The sequence below is a fragment of the Drosophila tropicalis genome, unplaced genomic scaffold (assembly GCF_018151085.1).
Source record: "Drosophila tropicalis isolate 14030-0801.00 unplaced genomic scaffold, ASM1815108v1 contig_158, whole genome shotgun sequence".
Lineage (NCBI taxonomy): Eukaryota > Metazoa > Arthropoda > Insecta > Diptera > Drosophilidae > Drosophila > Drosophila tropicalis.
In genome coordinates, this window is record NW_027172602.1 from 13,947,319 (window position 1) to 13,970,131 (window position 22,813).

Sequence of the window (22,813 nt, forward strand, 5' to 3'; positions counted from 1 at the left end):
CCATAAAGCGAGTTATATGCATTTTAAAGATCGTGGCTTTGGTAGCCCTCTGAGGAAATGAGTGATCCCATTTGAGACATGTCATAAAACATATATGTATACAATACATCTGTATGGACGAATCAGCGGTGGAGCGGTTTCATGGGGAGCGGAATGAGCAACAGTTTATGGCAAAATAATTACATATATGTTGCGAATGAAGACAAATGTGGGGACATAAAAAGAAGCAGACATATTGCCAATACTAACCTACACATACGAATGTGTATATAAATATATATATGTATATATATTTAAACATAGGTATACGTAGCCTGCCATCATTGGGTTATGTTTACGTTTACACTTACCTTTATTCATTCAACAAACACACAGACATACACACACGATTATATACACATACATACATGTATGTATGTCGCATTTAATTTGATGTTTTATTTATATGCTCGTCAGCATTTATTGAAATTAATGCGGAGCCATAATTTTTATATAGCTCCGTTGGTCCTAGACCCGCTGCCAGCTCTTTTCATTTCACCCACTCGCGCTGCTTTCCCCATCTCACCATCACTACCAAGTCCAACCCCATGCCCATCCTCAACCGAAAGTCCCAGCTGTAAATTGAATTTTATTCATTTCGGTTTACACAATTTTTATATTGTTCATTTCCCGTAATACTTATATATTGCCTGCTGCGTTTTAGTTGCCCTCGACCGCTCCCGTTCTTGTCCCTCCACCCTACTCCTATACATACACCCTTATTTGTACGTGTGTGCGTGCGTTTGTACATACATACATACATATGCTTCTATGAAAATAGATTGAGCTGGGCCCCGAAAAGTAGACTACTATTTTGGTTCAGCGAATTAGGCTGACTGAGTGAAGCAACAAATCTGTTGCGTTAACTCTGAACCAAAGTGAAAACTGGGCGCATAGTCAATGGATTTTTACTTAAATGAAGACGTCAAGATCAGCGAAAATTAGTTTTGCCAGTGATAGAACACAATTCTTTCTCGTTGGCTTAAAAAGCATATATTTAAATGGAGAGAGATATGAATAGCTGCAACACGCTGTCTGCACTCCTATTCGTCTCTAAACACACGAATTATAAATTTAATTCAAGCGTGTGACACTTGGAATTCCCGTCAGTCTAGTACGAGCCTTTGAAGTATGTATATATATTTGGATAATAGTATATATATATTACAAAGAAATCGAAACGACATTTAATACAGAAACATTCAATATTTGGAAAATGATGGCCACGGCAATTTGCTGCAAGTGCAATGAAGTAGTGAAACCGCGCGTAGTAAGCGCCTTAGGTAGGACATATCATCCACAGCATTTCACGTGCAAGGAATGCGAGCAACCGATTGGATTATTGGCCTATAGTGTGGTGGATGACGAACCGGTTTGTAATACCTGCTACCGGGAGAAGTATGCGTCCCGATGTTATGCCTGTGGAATGGCTATACTGCAGCGTGGCATCATCGCCGTCGGCCGCAAGTGGCACGAGAAGTGTTTCCGGTGCGTAAGTTGCAGCAAATCACTGGTGACTTCGACATTCTTCGAAGTCAACGGATATCTGTTCTGCAAGATCGACTTCCGGGAATCGTTGTTGTCCCGCTGTGCCGGCTGTGCGGAGCCCATCGATAATAATGCCGTCGTTGCCTTGAACACCAAATGGCACTCAAAGTGTTTCAAATGCTGTCACTGCCATCGGCAGATAACAGGCTACAAATTCAGCATCAGGAGTGGTCGAGCTATGTGCATCCCGTGTGCTATCTATGGTGAGGGCAAGTCCAATGGAGATGCATAATTCGGTAGCATTGACTAGTCCTGTTCTCTTGGACACACACCTGTTTGCTGTTCACTGAAAGTCCGTTAGAAAACGTGACAAAGCCCAAGACGTAACCAAATTCTCAGTAGCTGTCTATAAAAATTATTCTTGTTAACACTGCTAACCCCTAAACAAAACTTATTTAAAGTTAGCCATCTAAGCTCCAAGTAAAATACGTGTTTCTATTTTCTTTACTGTACCCATGAAGATTTATACCACATCTACTTATGTATTGATGATGTGGATCTATAATTGCTAAAATTCCACCACTATAAGGCTTTTTTAATCCCTTGAAATTCTGTTTGCATCAATTGGGATTAACAAATGATAGAAAGGTACATATGTGTGTCATGCCTATGTCATATGAATGGGCTCCTCGTTTTGAACGCATTCAATCAAAATCTGAATGATACCGATGGCTAGTGCTTTTCAGAGACTCTCACGTGGGAGTTTCATTGTAAAGCATCCTGTCAGTTGCATACATATAACCTATGCGATTAGGGCCTTGTTTATCATACATTTGTATTTATATACATACATACTTAAGAGTACATATGTATTATATGTACAATATTTGTTTAGTATATACATTCTTGTAGTTTCAATTTCAAACATGGAAGCCTTCGTTGAACTCTCGAAGTAATAGAATTTATTTTTTTCTTGTCTCTTAGACTCGCTACATACCCTGAAGTTATTAACAAGAAGATAATGCATAAAGAGGAAACCAGAGCACCGACCTAATTTACCTTAATAACGAAGTTTCAATACCCTGACAGAATTTTATGCGAACTAACTTAAACCTAACTTACGACTCAGATAATAGATTTAAAGATTGAATGAACTAAAGTCACTCTCTTAATGAAGTATGTAAATGGTAACTCTAGTTGACTCAACTCTTTTCGCAAAAGGGTATGCGAATTTCGCTAATATTCTGCCAGAATGAAATGGAAAAAGTAGCAGAGAAAATTGCAGCAAAGACGCTCCCAGTGGGGTGGCATTTGGATGGGGTTTTGAGGATGCTGTGTAACTCTCTTTTATACCAAGCACTCAGAGGGTGAAATGTATATAAGAGTCACCAAAATGTATGTAACAGGCCCTACAAAGTATATATGTATGTAATGTATGTGTATGTATAAGCTTCTGATCAGCATTAATAGCCTAGATCATACCCGACCATTAGAGACTATAAGGGCCAACAAAAGACAACTTTCTTCTCTAATATTTCAACTCTCGGACTCCAACCGGTTTTACATTTAATCTTGTGAATTTCAAATTGTTGTTTCATGGCATGGTGCATGGTACACCACAGTCGAGGTGACTACATCATTACTTAATTTTTATTTTTTTTTTTTTAAATCACAATTTGGCGTAAAAAACTCTGGGAAACCTTAAACTCTAATCAATGTATGACAATGTTTTGCAACAGAAATAACTAAATTAAGTTGCTTCATTATCCTGCCAGCGGGAATATGATAGTATATACACCTGCATAGGTATTCATTTTTTCATTCTCATAGTTAAAATGATAACCGGAAATAGTTGGATGGCACTTTGGGCCCAGTGGTTGAAACTGAAACTAAAACGGACAACGACAAGTCCTAAGCGGATCATTAGCAGTTGCGGTTGAAGGACACAACGCAGGATGTGAAAAGAAATGCCAAAGAAAATACTAAACTTCTCATTTATTTCCTTACAAATAATTGAAGTAGAACTTGGCAGAGCACGGAAAACGGAAACGAGAATATGTGTATGTATGTAATTTCATACAATGTCCTTTAGATATCTAATAGATTTCGTTTTAAATTCTACGCATAAAAGAAAAACGGGTCTATCCAATTAAGTAGTACCAATATTCTGATAGGACAACTTTATGGAGAGTCCAATCCAAGGTGGGAAAACAAGGTAATGTTCGGTATTTTGGTTGGCTTTGTTTTTAGGAAAAGTCCTGTTAATTATTTGTATAGAAAGGTTGAGTTAACAACACACACAAACACACACATGCATTCATAGAGACACGCATGTGTACGTAGGTTGACAAAATTTTTAGAGTTTTTTGTGGAACGGGGTGCCAAGTGACAAGTGCGGGTGGCGTGTCGGTGGATGTGATATTGTGCGGCGACTGTGACTACGAGAAAGAGCTAAACAATGTTACCCCATATCAAGTTCTTGCTCCTCTTACATGTCTACACGCATTCAGAAAACTGGGCAAAAAAGTTGATGAGATGAAGCCCATGAAGACAAAATTGTTCTTCTCAATGTTGTTGTTGTAGTCAAAAAATTAACAAAAAAACAAAGAAAAAACACACACACACACAAAGAGCGAAATAATATAGAGGGAGGGAAGAAAAGCGACAGCATCAAATAAGCTGTGAGCTGTAAAAGGGCCTATTTTTCAGCTCTTGACGCTCTAATTTATTTATTTTTTTCGCACCTTTGTTTTTGTTTTAAGCAGTATACATACATATGTATATATGTATACATAAACGCATATATATATATGTACATATATATATATATATATATATATACTGGTTGGAAGGGGGGATGGAAGGACAAAGATGTTGACGTTTTAATGACCCATTTTTCTTGCGCTTCCTCTCGTGCCGAGAATCTGAGTAATTAACAAAGTGAAACAAGAGCCTTTACTTCAGCCAGTCCCAGCCTCATGCCGCAACCCATCTTGTAACACCCCTCATCCCTCCGTCATCCAACCCCCCGTGCATGAATTCAAAATAACAAACAACACCTTCGCTCACCATGTGTCCATACACTAAACACACAAACACACAGACGCACAGGCAAGTAATGCCCTACCCTAACCTTTCAACTGTCTGAACGACTGGCAACAGGGATTGAAACTGGAAGTGTTTGCTTTGCCGGAGTATGAGAAACACTAGCATAGCAGGGGGCATAAGCACACACACACCCACACACATAAACATATACACACAAATCCACGCGCATATTGGTCTTATTGTCTCCACACATTTGCGGGAAGCCGCGAAGTGTCAAGTGAAAATACGTACTTAATCGGACTAACCGAAATCCGTCTCAGAATGTATGGTTATATACTAGTAGAATGATGCAGGATGCAAAAGCAGAATGTTTGCACGCCTGTTGAAGGGTATAACGGGTGTCATCATGACAGGACTTACGAGCTCTGCCTCTGCCTCTGACTAACATGCATATGTAAGTCGTTTAGCAGGGCTTTGCTGTTGCCGTTGCTGTTGCTTTTGTTTGCCATATTCCTTTCACTCAAAGTGACTCGAGTGTCGCCTTTTTTTGTTTTTTATTTTCGACGCATCATTATTTCTGAATTTACTGGCACGGAGGTAACAGAGAAAAGCAGCCCAGGAGCACGACTGCCACCGACGACAGCAATGACAAGACGACGGGACGCCCCCATCACATGGAATGAAGGGGTGGTGCGCGGCTATGCAAGTCTCGCATCGAGCTTAGACGGTGTCAGAGACCCCGCCCACATTTATGCCACACTCGCACACACACCTTCATCGCCTCAGTCGGCTTACTGTCTGCATCACGTGTTTCACTCCCATTATTTAGCATCAGGTATATACATACATATGTATATGTATGAGTGCCACATATGTATGTAATCGTATATGTGTGTATCTACATATTTATGTACATATACATTTATACTGTTGCATATCGCATACAAAATGTTCATATCGGCTGCCTTTCTTTATTTTACTTTTCAAGTTGATTGCAACTCAAAACGAATGTTGCATCTAGGTACACATCAAGGTCGGTCATGAGAACTATTGACAAAATGTAACATCCAATCTACAGAACAAGAACCGAATACGAAATGTGTTCGAGAAAGTCAGTTGAGTTTATGTTTCTTGCCGATAACTTATTGATAAATGAAGAACAACTAGAAAAACACTAAGCAAAAGTTAAGGGAGAGTGAACGATATATTTTCATTTCAAATCATTCACACTTAAAAACTGGGAAAACAACTAAAGAGAATGACTTTTCTTAATATTAATCGCAATCTCATCTAACTGCTTTTTCAATTAATTTCTAATTTCTGTGGAATTGTGTTAACATTTGGTTTTCCTTTCTAAAAAATCAGAAATGTGTTTTCCTCGGGAAAGGAAAATTGAAATAAAATAGCAATATACATCTGCAGATAATTGCGTATACGCCATGATTTCTTGGAATTCCAGAGTGCAATATTAGCAGCCATACAAACAGAAAAAAATAAAAAACAAATTTAAACAGTTATCTACGATTTGTTTATCAATTGTATAGTTCCAAATCGAGGTTGCTTTGAAATGGAATCTAAGTTGGCTATGAAATGTATAGAGCCGAGTGATTGTCAGACAGGAAGGCATTCGTACAGCAGTTAGTAATCTCAGTCAGTACAAAATTATATCGTATTCGATTTTAAAATGGCAAACCTTGAGAACCTGAATCAGTTGTTCCAGATGAAGGGCAAATGTCCCGTGAGAGGCTGCGGTCGCATGCTTATCCCCATGGAGATGTTGGCCCATTTGCTGATGCACCATCCAACCCAGGAAGCGGCCATGCATGACGTATTCGCTGACGATGTAACCACGTATGGCATTGATCTCCAGCAAATGCGACCAGGTGAAAATCATTGCATTGCCAAGCTGTCGTTTGTCCACAGGTCAGATCATGATAAGCCACCAAATGAGCGTCAAGTTTGCAAACAGATGCCTATTCTGGTGATGCTCTATGTGACTAACTGGGCAAGTTTGATAGCTAGTAAATTTGTTGAGGAGCACATTATACCGCCAAGCCGAACGCCGGATCAGATTGATAACTTAAAAGTTTATGTTATCTATTTAGTGAGTTGCAGCACATCGCGTAAAGCTAGCGCCGATATTGTAGCTGTAGATGCCAACCGGAATCGGGTCTGTTATGGAACACGGGTCATTCGTAATTATGCTGATTCTCCACTGGTGGCCACTCACTTGGAGCCTTTTGGTTGCGATTTTCTATATTTCACAGCAGCAGATGTGGCCTATTTAAATGAAGGCCCCACCGAGCCAACAATGGAGGCAGAGCAAACTGAGCCAAGGCTGAAACCAAAGCAGCTAATACTACGGCTGGTGATGCGAGGCGAACCAGATTTATTTTAACTGAGAGAAACAGAAACAGATACAGAGGGAGAGGAAGAGCGAGCGAGTGCGAGGGCGAGAGCGAGATGGAGCGAGAAAGATGATGGATAAAATGTGTCTATATATAAATATATATAAATTTATTTATTTATTAACGACTATGTCTCTGTCTGTGGTGACTTTACCTTGGTTGTTAGCTGCTGATTTAATCGGCCGGGACCCAAATGACAGTTGGCACTTGCTCCTTCTTTCTTTTCCGGCCTCGACCTCAGTATCCTGGCCCTGCTTTGGCTGCTGCTGCTAGCCCTACCCATACCCCTATATCCTAGCTCACTCCACTCGACGACGACGACATTTTATGGATAAACCTCATTACTCATTACACACGTTGCCAGTTGGCTTTGGCTTTGGCTTTGGCTATGGCTGTGGCATTGGCAGTTGTCGTCGAGCGTCGAGTACTTTGTGGCTTTGAGTGTCTTAATCAGCAGATTGCGCCTGCCGCGTGCCCATATCCTTGCCGACGTCAGTGCTACTGGCGCTGCTGCCCAAGGCGTAGCTTTGCTCTCAGTAGCACTGACACGTGCACAACCTTTGCACTTCGTTGGATCGCTATCTCGCTCTTTCTATCGTTATGTGTGTGTGTCTCTCCCTGCCACTTGTTAGAAGCGGCGACATCAATTTATTTGAAAGTCTAAACGGTTTATCTGCACAGGTGCCACATTTGCCGACAGCATTGGAGGCTCATTCTCGTTGTAGCCTGCTTTTATGGCATTTGCTTAGCCCGAAAGATGAGGTAGCGGTACTATAAGGTGGCGGCGACGGAGGCAACGACGGCGGCATGATGCCAATTTGTGCCGCGGCAAATTGCTTCTGGCAGCGTGAATAAATATTTTCGTTGCCTGCGATAAATTGGCCGCCTTTGTTGTTGTGCCCCCGCTGAAAAGTTCCAGTTGACTTTCAGTTAGCGGATTCACTACGCTCTCTCTCTTTCTCTCTCTTCATCTCGTTTGTTAACTCTGAAGCCAACTCGCATGCTCCTCCTCATTATCATCCTTGGTCCTTGGGCTTATTATAAGCACGCATTTTTTACTTGCCATTTTGGCTGCCAACTTTTAGCATGAGACATTTAATGGCCAAGTGAGCAGTTTATCTTTTAAGGAATCAAGATCAAGAATATATATAAACTGCGGGCAGTACGCCTTTCCTCTTTATATCGTATAGTCCACAACTGACCACAAATATTTGATCATAACTATGGGAAATTTGTCCATAAGCACTTCATAATTAAGTCAGTTGATGCACACAATGTTTGGGACTTTCCCCAAAAGTAGGCTAGAAATAGTAGGTTTGAAATTGATTATTTTAATCTGGAAACAGTTACAATGTGCATGTGCTTAATATGGTTCGAATCAAGGGAATTCTCGTACTAAAAAATATTTGGGATTAACATAAGATTGTGTGAAGTTTATTAAACATTTCGAGTTTATAGAATATATTAGAATAGGAAAAAGAGAAACTCAATAATAAGGTTGCCTCTCACACCCTTAGGCCCCATCTCTTTTGCCCCTTGTCCTTAAAGCCAACCATTTTCATTATATTTTTTGTTTTTGTGTGTTTTCTCATTTTTCGCACACACAGAGAGCCAGGCACACACGCACACAAACACACATGGATATGTGCAAATGTTTTTCCTGCCCTGCTCTGGCACCTCTGGCATGTCCGTCCAAGTTCTGTAATATGCATACCATTTATTTAGTCCACTGCCGAGTGGCCCGGTCCGCATTTTACTGCCGGATGCCGACTTTAGGTATGAGGCAGGAGCTAAGAGGTCGGAGGGTCCGCCTTCCCTTCCTGGTCTGTGTCTGTTCTTGGTACCTGTGCGCTGTGCCCTGCTACCTACTTTACATTGCCACTTTTCGAAATGTACTCATGAGTCATAACTTATGACACTTTATTATGACCGCTTGGCTGCAAAATTTAAATTATTTCATCTAACTTTAATGCCATGTGTATGTGTGCGTGTGTGTATTTGTGTGGGCGTACTCAAGTAACCAGCTGCAACAACTACGACTGTGTCTGTGTCCATGACTATGTCTGTGGCTAGCTACGTCTTTCGTTTACTTTTTGGTCCCTTAGTTCCAAGTTCCATGTCCGAGGTTTGGGTTTCGGGTCCAGGTCTAAGTTCCGGACTGGACTCCATCGCATGCTGTCTGCCAATTTTACTTTAATGTCCATGTATGCGTGCACGGGTTTACCGAAGGTCCCAGAGCCAGTGCTTCGTTTACCGGCGGGGGTTGAAGTTTTATAGCTCTTTTAATTTCGCACGAAACCATTTGGTGTGCCACATATTTGGTTGACCCACTGGCCCATTGAGCCGGAGCTGGCCCATTGCTGGCCAGACAAATCAAATCAACTACAGTAGTGCGTGCCAGGAAACGAAACCTCAATCAGTTTAAGTCCCTTTACCAACACTGGGCCCACAAGTATCAAGCCATTAACGGCATCACGATAAAGAATCAAGCAATATAAATATCAATTGTTAACTTACCTATTAGAACTTTTATCACAAATGTACTGATAACAAAACCATTCACATTTCTATAGGAATAATTTAAATTTTAAAGCGCAAAACTTGTAATAATCCCTAAAACTTTTCAAACTAGAAACATAATATGCGAAGCAACAAACGAAATAAACAACATTTCCGTGGGGAAACATTAATGTATCTGATTCGGAAGCCACAAAACGTGATACCCAAAAAGTGACATAAAACCCAGAGTTTCGACCTTCGATTACCCTATACAAAGTAATATTATATTATACTTCCAAAAAAAAAATTTTTTTTTCTCTATTCAAAGTATTTATTATGTGGTTGGCTTAATCACAGTTTTAAGCCAATTACTTACTGTATTTGAAAATATTCCTCAACGTCTAGACTGTAGTATGACCCATTAACTTTTGTTGAGAAAATAATTTTGAATAATAACCATTCGATTATGGAGTTGGCGACAAACGAATGACTACTGTAGATTCACATTTATTATGGAGAAGCCACAAATTAAGAAACGACCAACAAATTCACATTGACGCAGGCCAAATGTGAACTGATAAATGGCAACGCGAATAATAAATACGACTTTGTATGCCAATTCATTGTCCATTCGCCCTGCGCGCGCCGACTTGCGCCCTTCTATCCAGTCGTTCTTCCGCCGCCTCCCCCAGTCCATAGTCCCCATCCTAATGCAATTTTCATGTACATTAAACAGCCGCACACAAACAATTCAGGACGAGGCTGGCTCGCGAATGGTTCATGTCGGTGTCCTTGGCACGGCGGCGACGATACCAGATGATCGTCTTCAAGATGAGCTCTTAAAGTATACCAAAATGCCAGGCAGTTAACCAGGACCAGTTTCAGAAACAGAAACATAACCAAGAGAGAGAACAAGAACAAGAATAAGACCGAGACCATCAGCAAAACCACAAATATTCTGCGGGCGCATTTTGTGGCCAGAGGATTGCCACCTTCATGCAAGGTTATTGGCCCACAGAGTTGGCTCTGGTTTTTTGGCTTCTTTTGTGGGTGGCAAATATGGGAAACCAGTAATGGGGAAATGGGACTAAAAGATACGCCTGGCAATTTGAAAAGTCTGAAAGGCGGCCATAAACAAAACTAAGGCCCGATTATAAAGATGCGACGGCCAATGATGATGATAATGATAATGATGATGATGCCATCATTAATGCCAGGCGATGGCTTATCGATTTCAAATGAATTTCGATACGACAACGATGTGGACCGATGCCATTACACTGTGCATCAATGTTTCTGAAACAAGGCCATCAAACTTTATAAATTACCTTGGGTAAGGTAGACAAATTAATTAACCATAAATAACTTAGCTTTCAATTCTTAACCATGGATAGAACTTTTGGTAACCGATGTGTATGGTTCTTTTTTAAATTGTTTTGTTACACAGTGTGACTTTTATATGGCTATTGTCGAACATTTTGGTCAAGCAATTTGTACATAATCATTCGTTGATTTTGGCATAAAGTAAGAAAGTATGATGGTGTTTGTAGAGAGAGAGAGAGAGAGAGAGAGAGAGGGGGGCATGGTGGCTTAAAAGCAACGTTGCAACGTCAACGACACTCAACGAATAAAATGCAAAACAGCGAAAACAATTACATTTAAGAACAACACAGCAACAACAAATACAACAACAGCGAAAACTACAACAAGAACAACGACAACTACTAAAACAATTGTCTAGGCAAAAGTCAGACGAAACAGCAATTTAATGTCTATGCAGGTTGCCTTTGCCTATGGAATGCCTTTTGGAATGGGCTAGTGGGCTGCAAGAAGGCCGCCCGCTGAGTCCTATACATTCACTTACACATACACATATACATACATATACAATCCTTTGTCAGCTCACTCTCCCTGGCACTCTTTCTCCATCTCTCTCTCTTTCTGTCACTCCATCTGTGTGTGTGTGTTTATGTGAGTATCGTTTTGTTTCCTACCGCCACCCTGTGGCTCTGACTTCTCGTCTCCGTCTCCGACTCTGTTTCTGATTCGGATTCTGAAGTTGAATTCGCAGCCAGGGCAATTAAAATGTCGTTGTCACTTTAATGGCTGCAGTGATGTTTTTGCCTTAGCAGCAGCAGCGCCACCAGTTTAGCTCTACCTCTAGCTCTTGGATCGGGAATAAGCTAGGGGTAAAGGAGTGTATATGATTGTATGGTTGGTGCTTTTGCTTTTGTGAAAATTTCGTTTGGTTGTTCGTCCACTGGATGAACTACTAATGAGTTGGGCAATTGGGCAAAACGAGAGGCCTGCTTTGGTCTGGTCTGGTCTGGTCAGGTCTTGGTCTTGGCAAATCGAGTGTCGTGTTGTGTGCCGCTTGTCTTTTGTCGTTTTTGGAAGTCGTAGATTCTTGCACAGTTTCATCCCCCTGAGCCTGACTTTCATATTAAAACTCAATTATTCTAAGGGGATTTGCTTTAGACAAGCAAACATCTGCAAACATTTCTACATAGCCGAAGAATCTGTTTGGCATTTTCACACTACGGCGAAGAGAGGGAATGGGCACAATGATGTGTAGGAAACGGAATTTCTATACCAATTACTAAAACACTTAAGGATAACATCTACACAACAATAACATCAATTTGTTTCTGACCACCCAAGCAACACTTAAATAAGTTTTTCCTCTTAATTATAAAACTAATGGACAGAAATTGAATAGCGTAACTTCCTTTCCTAGATGGGTCTCCTGTAAACCAAATCTCTATCCTTCGTTATTTACCGATGTCAGATGACCACTCGACTTATTGGCGGAAACAAAAGTCGATTTGTCGAAGACTAAATAGGGTACATTGGAAAAAAAAAATAAAGAAAAGGTTTACTATGAAACGCACTTTTATAATATTACAGGTTTTGTGAGTAGTGGCCCACGATATTGAAAATTTTACTCAAGTCGATAGCTGTTAAGAAGAATTAATAGTTATTTTACCTTCTATGCCGTTTCGATCGGTGGTTGAATGTAATAAGTAATGAACCTCAAGCTCATTGTTCAGTTCGGCTTTTGGCTCAAAACTCATTTTAGAAGCACGACTAATGACATTTTGCATTTTCCAATTCTACCTCCGCGTTGATTTTGTGATAATATCTCTTTTATTGTTTTTGTTGTTTTTTTTGTCTCATTTTTACGATTTTTGTTTTCGTTGGCTTTTTGCCTTCTTTCTTCTTCGCAGTCGTTGTTGTTGAAGAGGGAGCTTTGTTTCGCTTTCAGCTTTTGGCTTTCAGTTTGCTGCAACATTGCGAAACTATGATAAGTAATTTTCTCATTTTGCGCCATTTTCCAGCGCAACGAATCCTTTCAATGGAATTTTTCAATAAGACACAAAAGCCAACTAAAGAATGCGTTTGCAATTTGCATTTGGGAAGCCCGCCCAGTCGGCACACTCACCCCTTGGCTGCTTATGGTGTTCAGACTTTGGGGAATATGGGATTTGGTAGCAAAAAGGGAGGAAGCATGGTCGTTTTCAATGTTTTGATTTGGGACCAGCAAAAAAAATCAAAAAAAAAATCTTGAAAACTTTCCATGAGGCTGTGTGTCATAGTCGACTATTGTCTGTCGTTTCTGTCTGTGGCATTGGCTTTGGGTCGGTGTTTTGGCATGATAATTCACACTACGATTGGCTGCGCATTTCCGTTTCCGCTTGTAACAAGGATTAGAGGAGAAAGTGAAAAAGTAGTAGCTAAAGCGTACACCTACAAATCGAGAATAGGGGTTGGGAGAGAGAGAGAGAGAGAGTCGCTCTGCTGCACGTACATGTGACATAATGCGATTTGGAGTGTTTAAAAGGCTTAGGCGATTAACTAGCACTTCCTTAACATAATAATTTGCAGCAGGAGAAACAGAATCCATTCAAACAACCATCTATCCATCCAACCAGGCAGTCAGTCAGTCTGCCATCCCAATCGTTTGCCCTCAAATTCCATTCAGTGAGTTGTCGCCTGCGAGAAGATGTTGACTGCTGGCGGCAACCACCCAACCACCCACATCCACATCCGCCATGGGTTATCGCTTTTAATGTCACGAATTGCGATGCCTTTATTACATTTGCATTTATCCCTCAGTTGGGCCACTCCTCCAGTTTCCAGTCTCGTGTCTCGAGTCTCACTCCGGCAGTCGGCAGCCGGCGGTGCCACGCCTGCCTGTTTGCCAGAGAATTCGCTTGGCTGGTTGACTGGCTTTCTGCCTTCCTGCATGCATCCTTTCGCTCGAAGCGACATTGCACTGGCACTGGCACTGGCACCGTGCGCCGTGCGCCGGGACCTTCCTTCATTTATTCCCTTTCAACTTGACTTTCGACTGTTTGCACGAGATAAATGTCAATTATTTGAGAACTTCTCAAAGAGTTTTATGCATTTCCAACTTAATCCGCGCCCCATCTCACCCAACCATCTACTACTCTGAGCGTGAGTTTTATTTCAGCCAACTATGCTGTTTCAACATACCAATTGCAGACACACACAAATGGCGTATATACAGCGATAGATATGTTTGTATGAATATATGTGTGTCCTCCCAAGTTTCAGAAGTTCTTAACGGTAACGCATCTATCTGGCAGAAAGCTCTCCGATTTTGTAGTGCCATCAATTGTCAATACTGAAATGTGCATCGATTCGAGGCGCAAAAATGATCACCTTCGTTTTTATTTGCTGCAAACTTTTGAGTCTCAGGGACGACACGAACACAAGTTACACTATGACAACAAGACATCGATTATGACCAAGTTGTGCAGTTGCTCTTTATTTGCAAGTCAGTCAAATTAATGCAATAAATAGAGAAGTAAGCTGCTGCTTTTGAATTCTACTTAAGTCTCAACTGCTTGATTGAGCGGTTAATCGCTTGTATTCAATTTCATTCTATTGCTGGTTTCGGTTACATAACGCGAAAATATCCAGTTAGAAGAACATAAATCGTATGTTTTTGTCTGCTTTCTAGCCAATTACCACCATTATTTGATTTTTTTGCTCGTTGTTCTCGTCATTGTTTTGTTTTTTTTTTTCTCCATGGAGTTTGGAACACTTTTCTTTCAATTACGGTAATTAAGTGCAATTACCTAACCTAAAACCTTTCCTGGCTTCGTTCAAAAAGTGCTGAGGAAAAATATGGTCGGAGGAAGGAAAGAGTAAATAGAGAAGAGAAAAGATGAGCGCTATAGAGAAAGAGAACGTCTGGTGTAAACCAGAGACAGTGCTAAAAAACCCAATAACTGCAACTGGAAGCAGGAACAAGGACATGCAGCAGCAGCAGCAGCTACAACAATAAGACCACGATAAATGCCAATAAACCAACTGAAAGAAACGACCTGATGATACCTATCAACAGCAGGGCAAGATTTAATTCAACCAGACGGGTAGCATTTATAAATTTTTGGTGAATGCATACACCCGTACACCGAGCCTTGCATAAAGGGGTATGAAAAGGCCAACAATGTTGAAACAAGAAGGACTTGAAACGCTTGTGGGAAAAGTGCTCCATTGGCTCACACTCACACATACATACACACAGCACACACACACTCAGCCGCTCTCCCTTTGTAAAATGCAAGCGAGCGTGGAACACAAGTTGCTGGCGCCATGTCAGGTGGAAGCAAAACGATGTAGCTGCCCGCAATATCCTCCATTTGCCACCAACTGGAGGATGTATGTATGTGCCCATCATCATCGTCAGGACGGCTCTACCTAAACACACCCTATGCCATTTCAAGGCCACAAAAGAATAAGCACCTGTAAAGACAGCAGGCAGAGTGGTAAAAATTGGCTTGCTTCATATCTACCATATCTCTCTGGGATCTATGTATGTATGTATGTCGCCTTTCTTCCATCTAGAATGCCTAGTTGCCTGCTGCATGGCTGTAATCGAACGCGAGTCGATTGTGGAGTGAAAACCAAAAAGCTGACACCACCGCAGATATTCGCTAGAGCAGAACAATTGAAAAGATTTAAAAGCAACAATGGTTTTGGCAGCAACAAGTTCTTCCCCCTCGCCCGCCGCATCCCACTTCTATCAACAATGGCATCTGCAACCAGCTCTTAGAAAACAATGCCACATACCGCGCTGCTGGCTGCAACTGAACACCACCGCTGCTTTGTTTTCTACTCCAAATGCTCGATTTGGTTCAGGTGCCAGGACCTTCTTCGGGTCCTAGGGTGTATGAAGGGTAAGAGTGTGATTATGTACAGAACCATGGTGGAAGTGTGCATGGGTAACCAGTTGCCAAAAGAAATGATTCTGGTCCTGAAACTGATTGTGAGACGTTCGCACGTATATATCATCCGATGGGATCCGATGCGGGACAGGTGAACGGTTCGGACAGCATTTATCATAGCATTGTCCGGGTGAATTGGCTGAACGGGCAGCAGCAGCCACTGCATGCAGTCAATGCCTAGGTCAGACAATTGATTTGGCCAAAGGAATTATCAAAAAAAAGAAAAAACCTTCCAATAAATTCTGCAATCGCCGTTACATACAAAAGGCAGTCCAAACAATACAATCGAAATGTTTGGCCGACTCCTTTACTTAGCGTTGTGTGAGAAGCTAAGTTACTATAGACCTTGTGGTTGTCTTGGCAATCAAAAAACACATTTTGTATAGCATACTTATGAGCTGTAGCGATATACATAGATTTGGCAATTGTTCTTTTCTAACAAGAAAGTCGTAAGTTATAAACAATATTACAATGGTCGGACTAATAAATGATGAATATAATTTAAATATATGTGAAACTAATTAAAAATTTACAAAAGATATTCTTAACTTTAATTTGTTTAGTTAATTGATATCCATTTTCTTTTCATATTTGATTGTTAGCAAATTTGTCTAATTGCCTCTTGATACCCCGAAACAATACATGCTTAGAATAAGCATACCTACTTAAAGCAAGTTATTAACCAAATATTGCAAAGAATAAGTATTTGTATATGTGCCATTGGAAGGCCCATGATATTTACGAGATTAAAGTGCCGTAAATGTTGGCAAAATAACTTCATTACATGTCATACTAACTCATGTTGGCCTTGGCATAACATAATTTTAACGCAAAAGCAAGTCTTTAATTGAACATGGCCATCATTGTGAATGGGTGGGTCTGTCGGGTTCTTACGAGGAGATGCCATCCTGAACCCAAAAGCACTAAGGCAGAGAGGCATATGAAATAATGCTGATGGCAACATGAAAAGGGCTGCAATTTTTTATGATTGTGTTCAAAATGAAGTCAAAATGCTGAAGCGAAAATGTTGACTCTAACAAAGGCCACGATGACTTCGTCTCTATCTCCATCTTCAATTTCCCCCAACGCCCAACAAATTTTCCGCATTATTTTCTTTGAAACCTTGAACGTCAAGCAGTCAAAGAGAGAATGGCCAAGCGAGGGAACCAGCACGACATAGAGAGAGAGAGAGAGAGTCAGAGACAGACTATGCACTGCTTAACCGATGGGAAAGAGAAAATATCCCATTTACAATTCGACCTTGTTAAAAAAAAATAGTAATGGAAGATAATATAGCGCGTTCGACAAACGTTTATGTTGCAAATATTATATGAAGAGGGCTGTCTTAAAGGTATCCAAATAGGCTTAATCCCCAAACAAAAGCCAACAAAAACTTTCTAAATATTTACAAATCTTATAATAATGGAAGAATTAAACGTATCTATAAATTAAGTATTTTTTTACAAGAGTAAACAAATATATAAATGTTTTTTAAAACTTATCTATTTGCCCTCGTTGGTTCTCAAATGCAAATGCACGTTCTTACCTACACACATATATGTATGTGTATAAGTATGTGTGTGGGTGGAATTTTGTAGAGTATATTATGCTTCAATGCCAAAGAGAGTCGCTATCGTTTCACTGACATACCTGACGCAAGTCAAGGTGAGGTGCGGCAACGGCATCGGCAACGGTAGCTGGCAGATTTAGGCCACAAAAACCAAACCAGGTGAAGGAACAATTTTTAAACATGTGCACACACAGGAAAAACAAAAAATAAAAAGAAACACACTCATACGGCTGATAAACAAACACCATATATGTATATATCATCCTCATCCGCATCCTCATTCACGTCCGCATCATCATCATCATTATTGCCGTATTTGAGTTTGTCCAAGTTGACCCTCTCGCTGTCCTTATTAAAAGCAACGGCAATTCGAGAAGGTTAAAAACAAACAACTGCAAGCATTTTGGTCATTTCAGCCTTGGGTTCACTCTAGCCGTCCATTCATCCACAGCTGGCCAGACACGACCATCACTCCGTTCTTTCGCCCGTTTGTCCGTTCGTCCCTCCTGCATCCCGACTACACTATTTTGCGCTGATTCTTAAAGATACAAATAGAAGACCCTCTGCTGCTATATAAAAACTCATCACGCCCGACCATGGTGCACAGATGGTAACTGAAAATGGTAACGGCAACGGGCAACTGGTAACTGGGAAAAAGCAAAGGCCGAGGTCGACGCGCTGCTGTCAAAGTAGTTTTTCTCCGCCCACGTTTCCGCCGCCAACGCCCTCCATTTCCTAGAGGCACCCAGGACGCGTTTTGGGCGTTCCACAAAGCAAAAAATAAAGAGCAAAACAAAAAATGGAGACGTAATCTCTGCTGGGTATTCGCTGCGGTTGCGACGACAATCGCAAACATGCGGTTAGCCAGCACAGTGGTTAAAGGTTGTCCAAAAAATATGGAGCAAATTTAAATTATCTCTTAACCGGCGTTGGTTGAGTGTCTACTGTATGGAATTACAATGACTTTTGTAATCTTTACTTATCCTAGAAATTTATTTACATTTGATGCTAAACGATTTACACGATTTAATTCGGGATAGATCCAGTTATGTATTAAAACACGGAGCTCAGCTTTAAGACCCACTTATTGGGTTTTTAGCATAGTGTGCCACTTTCTATTAACAAGAACGAGTATGAACCTTACTATGCATACAAACATGCCCCTTTAAGGAAACAGCGTTGCAAAAGGCGGTCATGTAGCTGTCTTAAACCACCCAAAACCCACCTCGTCTAATCCTACAGAAGGATAGCAATCGAAACTATTTGTTGGCGCTGCTTTGCATTTCGAATTGTTGACGCGTGCCTGTGCAGCTTTAATTCTCTTTTTCTTTTCATGAAGGATATAATAAGAGGCACGGATTGGATTGGGGCAGGTGAGCAACCAAGTCATCGTCTCATCTCATCGTCAGCTAGCAAAGCTCTCGACATATAGTGCTCAACTTATGGACGCTTCATCGATTGTATCTATCAAGAACAACGGCAAATGAAAGACAGACAAGAAGGGAGAGACAAAGAGTGAGAGAGAGAACGAAGAGTGAAAGAAAAAAGTTAATTTCCGCGCAAGTTTCTAAAACGCAATTTATCAAAAAAGTTGCGGCGATTAATTTCATTTAAATGAAAGATTAAACTAAATTCGTTCATTAATTTCCACAGTCGGGTGCCTTTGGCACGTGAGAGAGGGTAAAAGAGGTTGGGGCGAAGAGGCGAAAGACTAAAGTGGCGGTGTTTCTATTGCTCTTGCGACTTCCACGATTGAAGCCGCCGTCAAGTGGATGGAGATTGGAACATGTTGGCGTTGTGGGTGGTGTTCTTGAGATGCTTTCGGCCCCCCTTAAGCTATGCTACGACAAAGCATAGAACTTGTAATCCGTCATTTTGTGGGATGTGTTGCAGCTTATGAGCTCAATTGGCATTTGTTCTGAACTGAACTGTCTGCCTATCCATTTGCTTGTGTATAACTACCATGCCTGCATTAATGATTTGATTTCTGCCGTTTGACGGTTCAACAACGTCCACATTCCCATTCACATCGAAATCAGCAACGACATCGAGATCCAGGCATGCTCAGTTATTCCACCAATCTAACACACTTGGCCGTGGGCAACCTAAAGTTCAACCTCGACCTCACCAACGTCGTCACCGTCACCATCACCTGTGGGCTGACACTGGCCCACGAAATCGAAAGGAAATCTGGTCAAAAGCTAAAACTGATGGCTTCCCAGGGCATTTACTTTGTTGTGAGTCTACGTGGGTGGGGTACGGCGGAATGGGTTGTGGCCTAGGACACCGCCAATCGATTTACAGTTTGCCATTTCACTCACTCCATGACTCCATGAGAATTTTGATTAGTGATTAATAGATAGTAGCCAAGAGTATTCTAGGAAATGTTCATCAGAAGTAAAAGACATCTGGAATCACTTATGTCAATTCATGTCGACTTACTTGCCATTTTGATGTTTCTCTTATTAAAGAACAAATTTTAAACTCTAAGCTGCATCATGATCAAATTGTCCAAGTCGAAAGGCATTATACGCATGGTTAGAAACAAACAAACCACATGTCTTAGAAAGATGGATAGATGGATGCGTGGTGGGGCGAATAAAATTGCGAAATATCTATATTTGGATCGGTTTCTTGTGACTTGTGATTAAGGCTCACCTCATTCTCCAAGTTAAAATCATCTTTGCTACTGGTTTTCCGCCTACGTTGTGAAAATGACATTGACAAACAAGAAAAAGTATTTTAGTATTAAAGTGTTTAATATTTTTAAGCATTTTGTTTCCTTGGTCAACATATCTATGACAAAAGTTTATAATCATGATAAATCTAAAGTCAAGCAACTTGACTTATCATAAGTTTTCAACGGGTTAAACTTAATATTCTTCTGGGGTCAATTGTTTATTTCATTCCAATTAAATGATTTATGTGTGGGTAAAACTTTATGGTTATAAACGAAAAATATCGATTCGCCACCTGGCAAAAATTGGTCAAATATATTGGATGTCTTATTTTTGACTATTTCAAATTTGAAATATTTAAAGTTAATGTATAGTGATGCAGTTGGGGTCAAGTATTGATTAAATTGAGTGGTTCAAATTACATCGAAATGGAATTTAAAAAAACAAAATTGCTCTATACCACTGATATTGGTAATAGTTTTGCTAACTTAGTCTAACAAGGGATCTACCCAAGGACTAGATCTATTGAAAGAGCTTACAGTACTCACAGAAAACAAAAAAAGCATTGACACAAAGAAAAAAAAAATAACACAAATTATGAGAGTTTTTTAGTTTTTGGGGCCAGTGAAAATCACGTCCAAGTAGTTGTTGGCATAGATAATAGTTTCGGGATCCATTGGATTTTGATTGCGTTCTGGTAATATCTCGCGATATGGATTTTCATTCAAATTTTCGAGTTGGCAACGATTTACCTTAATTTTATGCTCATTGGCTAGCTGCAGGATGGTCGCATAATTAGATTTTGTTAAAGCTTTGGTCGACGAGGTGAAGCAAATCGGTACGCCGTAGACGTGAAGCATTCCGACCAGACATTTACGCCAGTCGTGGTACTCGCTTTCGAGAGTTTCCTGTGGAAGAGACTTTTCGACGATCCGCTCCTTGATTGCGTAAAGGTTGCCTAAATCGATTTCAAACAACGCAATTAAAACCGGGTCCAGTTTTTCTTTCTGCATGAAGTCTCTAAATGTCATGGGATAAAAGCGTATAGTAACAGTGCGTTGGTCTCCCTAGAGAAGAAAAGAAAATGAGATTAAACGACTTCGTAATCTTAGGCCGAAGTGGCTCACCTCAAAATCAAAGATAATTGTCTCACAGGTTTTTTTCTTTAACCATCGTTTGTTGACATCCAATGAAACACAAATCTAATTGGGATACATCCTTATGCAGTAGAAAGAAGAATTTCAAATGCATTGACTGAAAGTATCTGAGGATCTGCTCATCACTAGCACCCACAACATAGACAGTGCATATTTCCTGCGGTTGGGCATCGAATGAGATATGCTTGAGGGCTAGACAAATGCTGGCCATGCCACTGAATGAAGAGCAGGAGGCAAAGCGCTCAAAGTCCTGAATAGTGCTCCAAGGCTTGTCGTCCACCACAAGTCCAGTGACTTTAGCAAAAGCCTCAATTAGGTGGCTCTCCTCGAGGCGCAGCTGCAGTTGATCCGCTTCCACTTCAATTTGGATGTTAATAATTCCTTTATTTGCATCCCCCAGCTGGCGGTAGGGACTACAGAGCAGAGCCAATGTACGGCACACTTCCGGCGTGTGTTTGCTTACATCCGACAGGCGATGATGCTCCGAGCAATAAGCCACAGCCCCACATTCCCCGCAGGTGTGGAGTTTGTCCAGTTGAAAGCAGACCTGACAATAGGATGGATAGCCAATCAGCTCGTGCTCACGCCAGGTGAGTGGACGTCTTAGCTTGATGCGCGCTGACAATTTCAACTGAGCAATTGTACGCTGCAGCTGTGTAATCGAAGTGATAGCTTTCGGGCTTGAGAATAGAAATGGATGTGCCACCTGTTGCCCTTTCTGCAGATCCGTCAGTACCATACATATTGCGCGATGCTGACAGTAGTCCTTGGTCAAGTGACTGCGGGAGCAATAGCGCTGCATGTTGCAACCACGGCACAGGACGCTGGGGGTTTTCGAGTTCCCTGCCATGTCGACCTCCTTCTCGTCGTCCTCTTGCTCGAAAATGGTGTATAAAGATCTCTTCTATGAAATGGACAATATTGAGACCCTTTTTTTTACTAAATTTACGAAAAGTCTTACAGTTGACTGAAGAACCAGCTGACACTTCATGTTGGAATTTTGGACTTTGGTAGCATTTTGATTTGATCCTGTTGCGTCTTTTATATATTCTTCCATACAAACCCAGCACTGAAATGGGGAAGATCCAAAATTCTGACTTCTTTTAATTGTGGCCATGATTGACTAAAATTGAACAAAAAAATAATTTAAAGCTATGGCCTGTACATGCCTGCGCCAAAAAAATAATGCCGGATCTATGGCCCTGCCAAGTAGTGTTGGAAAATGAGAAATTAATCGATCAACTTATCGCTGTCTACCGTGAAAAGAGTGGCAACGTTTGACATTAGCGGCTAAACTGACAATTTGAATTTTTAACTGACATAAATAATCAACTTTCTATTAACGGCCAACTTGGACTAAATATTCTTGGATTACATATTACTTTATGTAGATCCATGTATGTTCAATGATATGGAAATGGCAAAGAAATACCATTATGACACCGAATGTTTAATTTTTAATCTCAATCCCGTTTGTCGCCACCTGCAAAAATGGTTTTAACCTGCAAAATGTTACATGTCGAATATTACCCATGTATGTGCATGTTTGTATGTACTAGATACATAAATGCAATCATACTATAGTCAAGAGAAATGCATTAATGTCAGCACAACACAACAGAAACATAAACTCAAAGTACAAAAAAAAAAAAAAAAAAAAAGGAGAGAA

At 40.7% G+C, this 22,813-nt stretch overlaps 3 protein-coding genes across 3 annotated transcripts; 2 read left to right on the forward strand and 1 right to left on the reverse strand.

The window, feature by feature from the left end:
- The first annotated feature begins 1,161 nt into the window (after positions 1–1,161).
- On the forward strand, positions 1,162–2,013 carry LOC137587154 (transforming growth factor beta-1-induced transcript 1 protein). Its single transcript, XM_068303427.1, has one exon. It carries the CDS (start codon positions 1,256–1,258, stop codon positions 1,817–1,819), a length of 564 nt encoding a protein of 187 aa, XP_068159528.1. The 5' UTR covers positions 1,162–1,255; the 3' UTR covers positions 1,820–2,013.
- Positions 2,014–6,259: 4,246 nt separating this feature from the next.
- LOC137585310 (uncharacterized) lies at positions 6,260–6,973 on the forward strand. The gene has a single exon (XM_068301039.1). It carries the CDS (start codon positions 6,260–6,262, stop codon positions 6,971–6,973), a length of 714 nt encoding a protein of 237 aa, XP_068157140.1.
- A 13,076-nt stretch (positions 6,974–20,049) lies between these two features.
- Positions 20,050–22,410, reverse strand: LOC137585339 (uncharacterized). The gene is made up of 3 exons (XM_068301087.1): positions 22,106–22,410; positions 21,146–22,048; positions 20,050–21,054 (listed from the first exon to the last, which is right to left on the reverse strand). The coding sequence occupies exons 1-3, from the start codon at positions 22,259–22,261 to the stop codon at positions 20,596–20,598; spliced, it is 1,518 nt and encodes a 505-aa protein (XP_068157188.1). The 5' UTR covers positions 22,262–22,410; the 3' UTR covers positions 20,050–20,595.
- Between the last annotated feature and the right edge of the window lie 403 nt (positions 22,411–22,813).

Bases quoted from the DNA above. Each gene is read 5' to 3' on its own strand.
- LOC137585310 (XM_068301039.1), top strand. From the start codon at position 6,260: ATGGCAAACCTTGAGAACCTGAATCAGTTGTTCCAGATGAAGGGCAAA.
- LOC137585339 (XM_068301087.1), bottom strand. From the start codon at position 22,261: ATGGCCACAATTAAAAGAAGTCAGAATTTTGGATCTTCCCCATTTCAG. The intron at 22,049-22,105 runs GTAAGACTTTTC...TCCATTTCATAG, and splicing joins AGCTGGTTCTTCAGTCAACT to AAGAGATCTTTATACACCAT. The intron at 21,055-21,145 runs AACCTGTGAGAC...TTTCTTCTCTAG, and splicing joins AAACGATGGTTAAAGAAAAA to GGAGACCAACGCACTGTTAC.
- LOC137587154 (XM_068303427.1), top strand. From the start codon at position 1,256: ATGATGGCCACGGCAATTTGCTGCAAGTGCAATGAAGTAGTGAAACCG.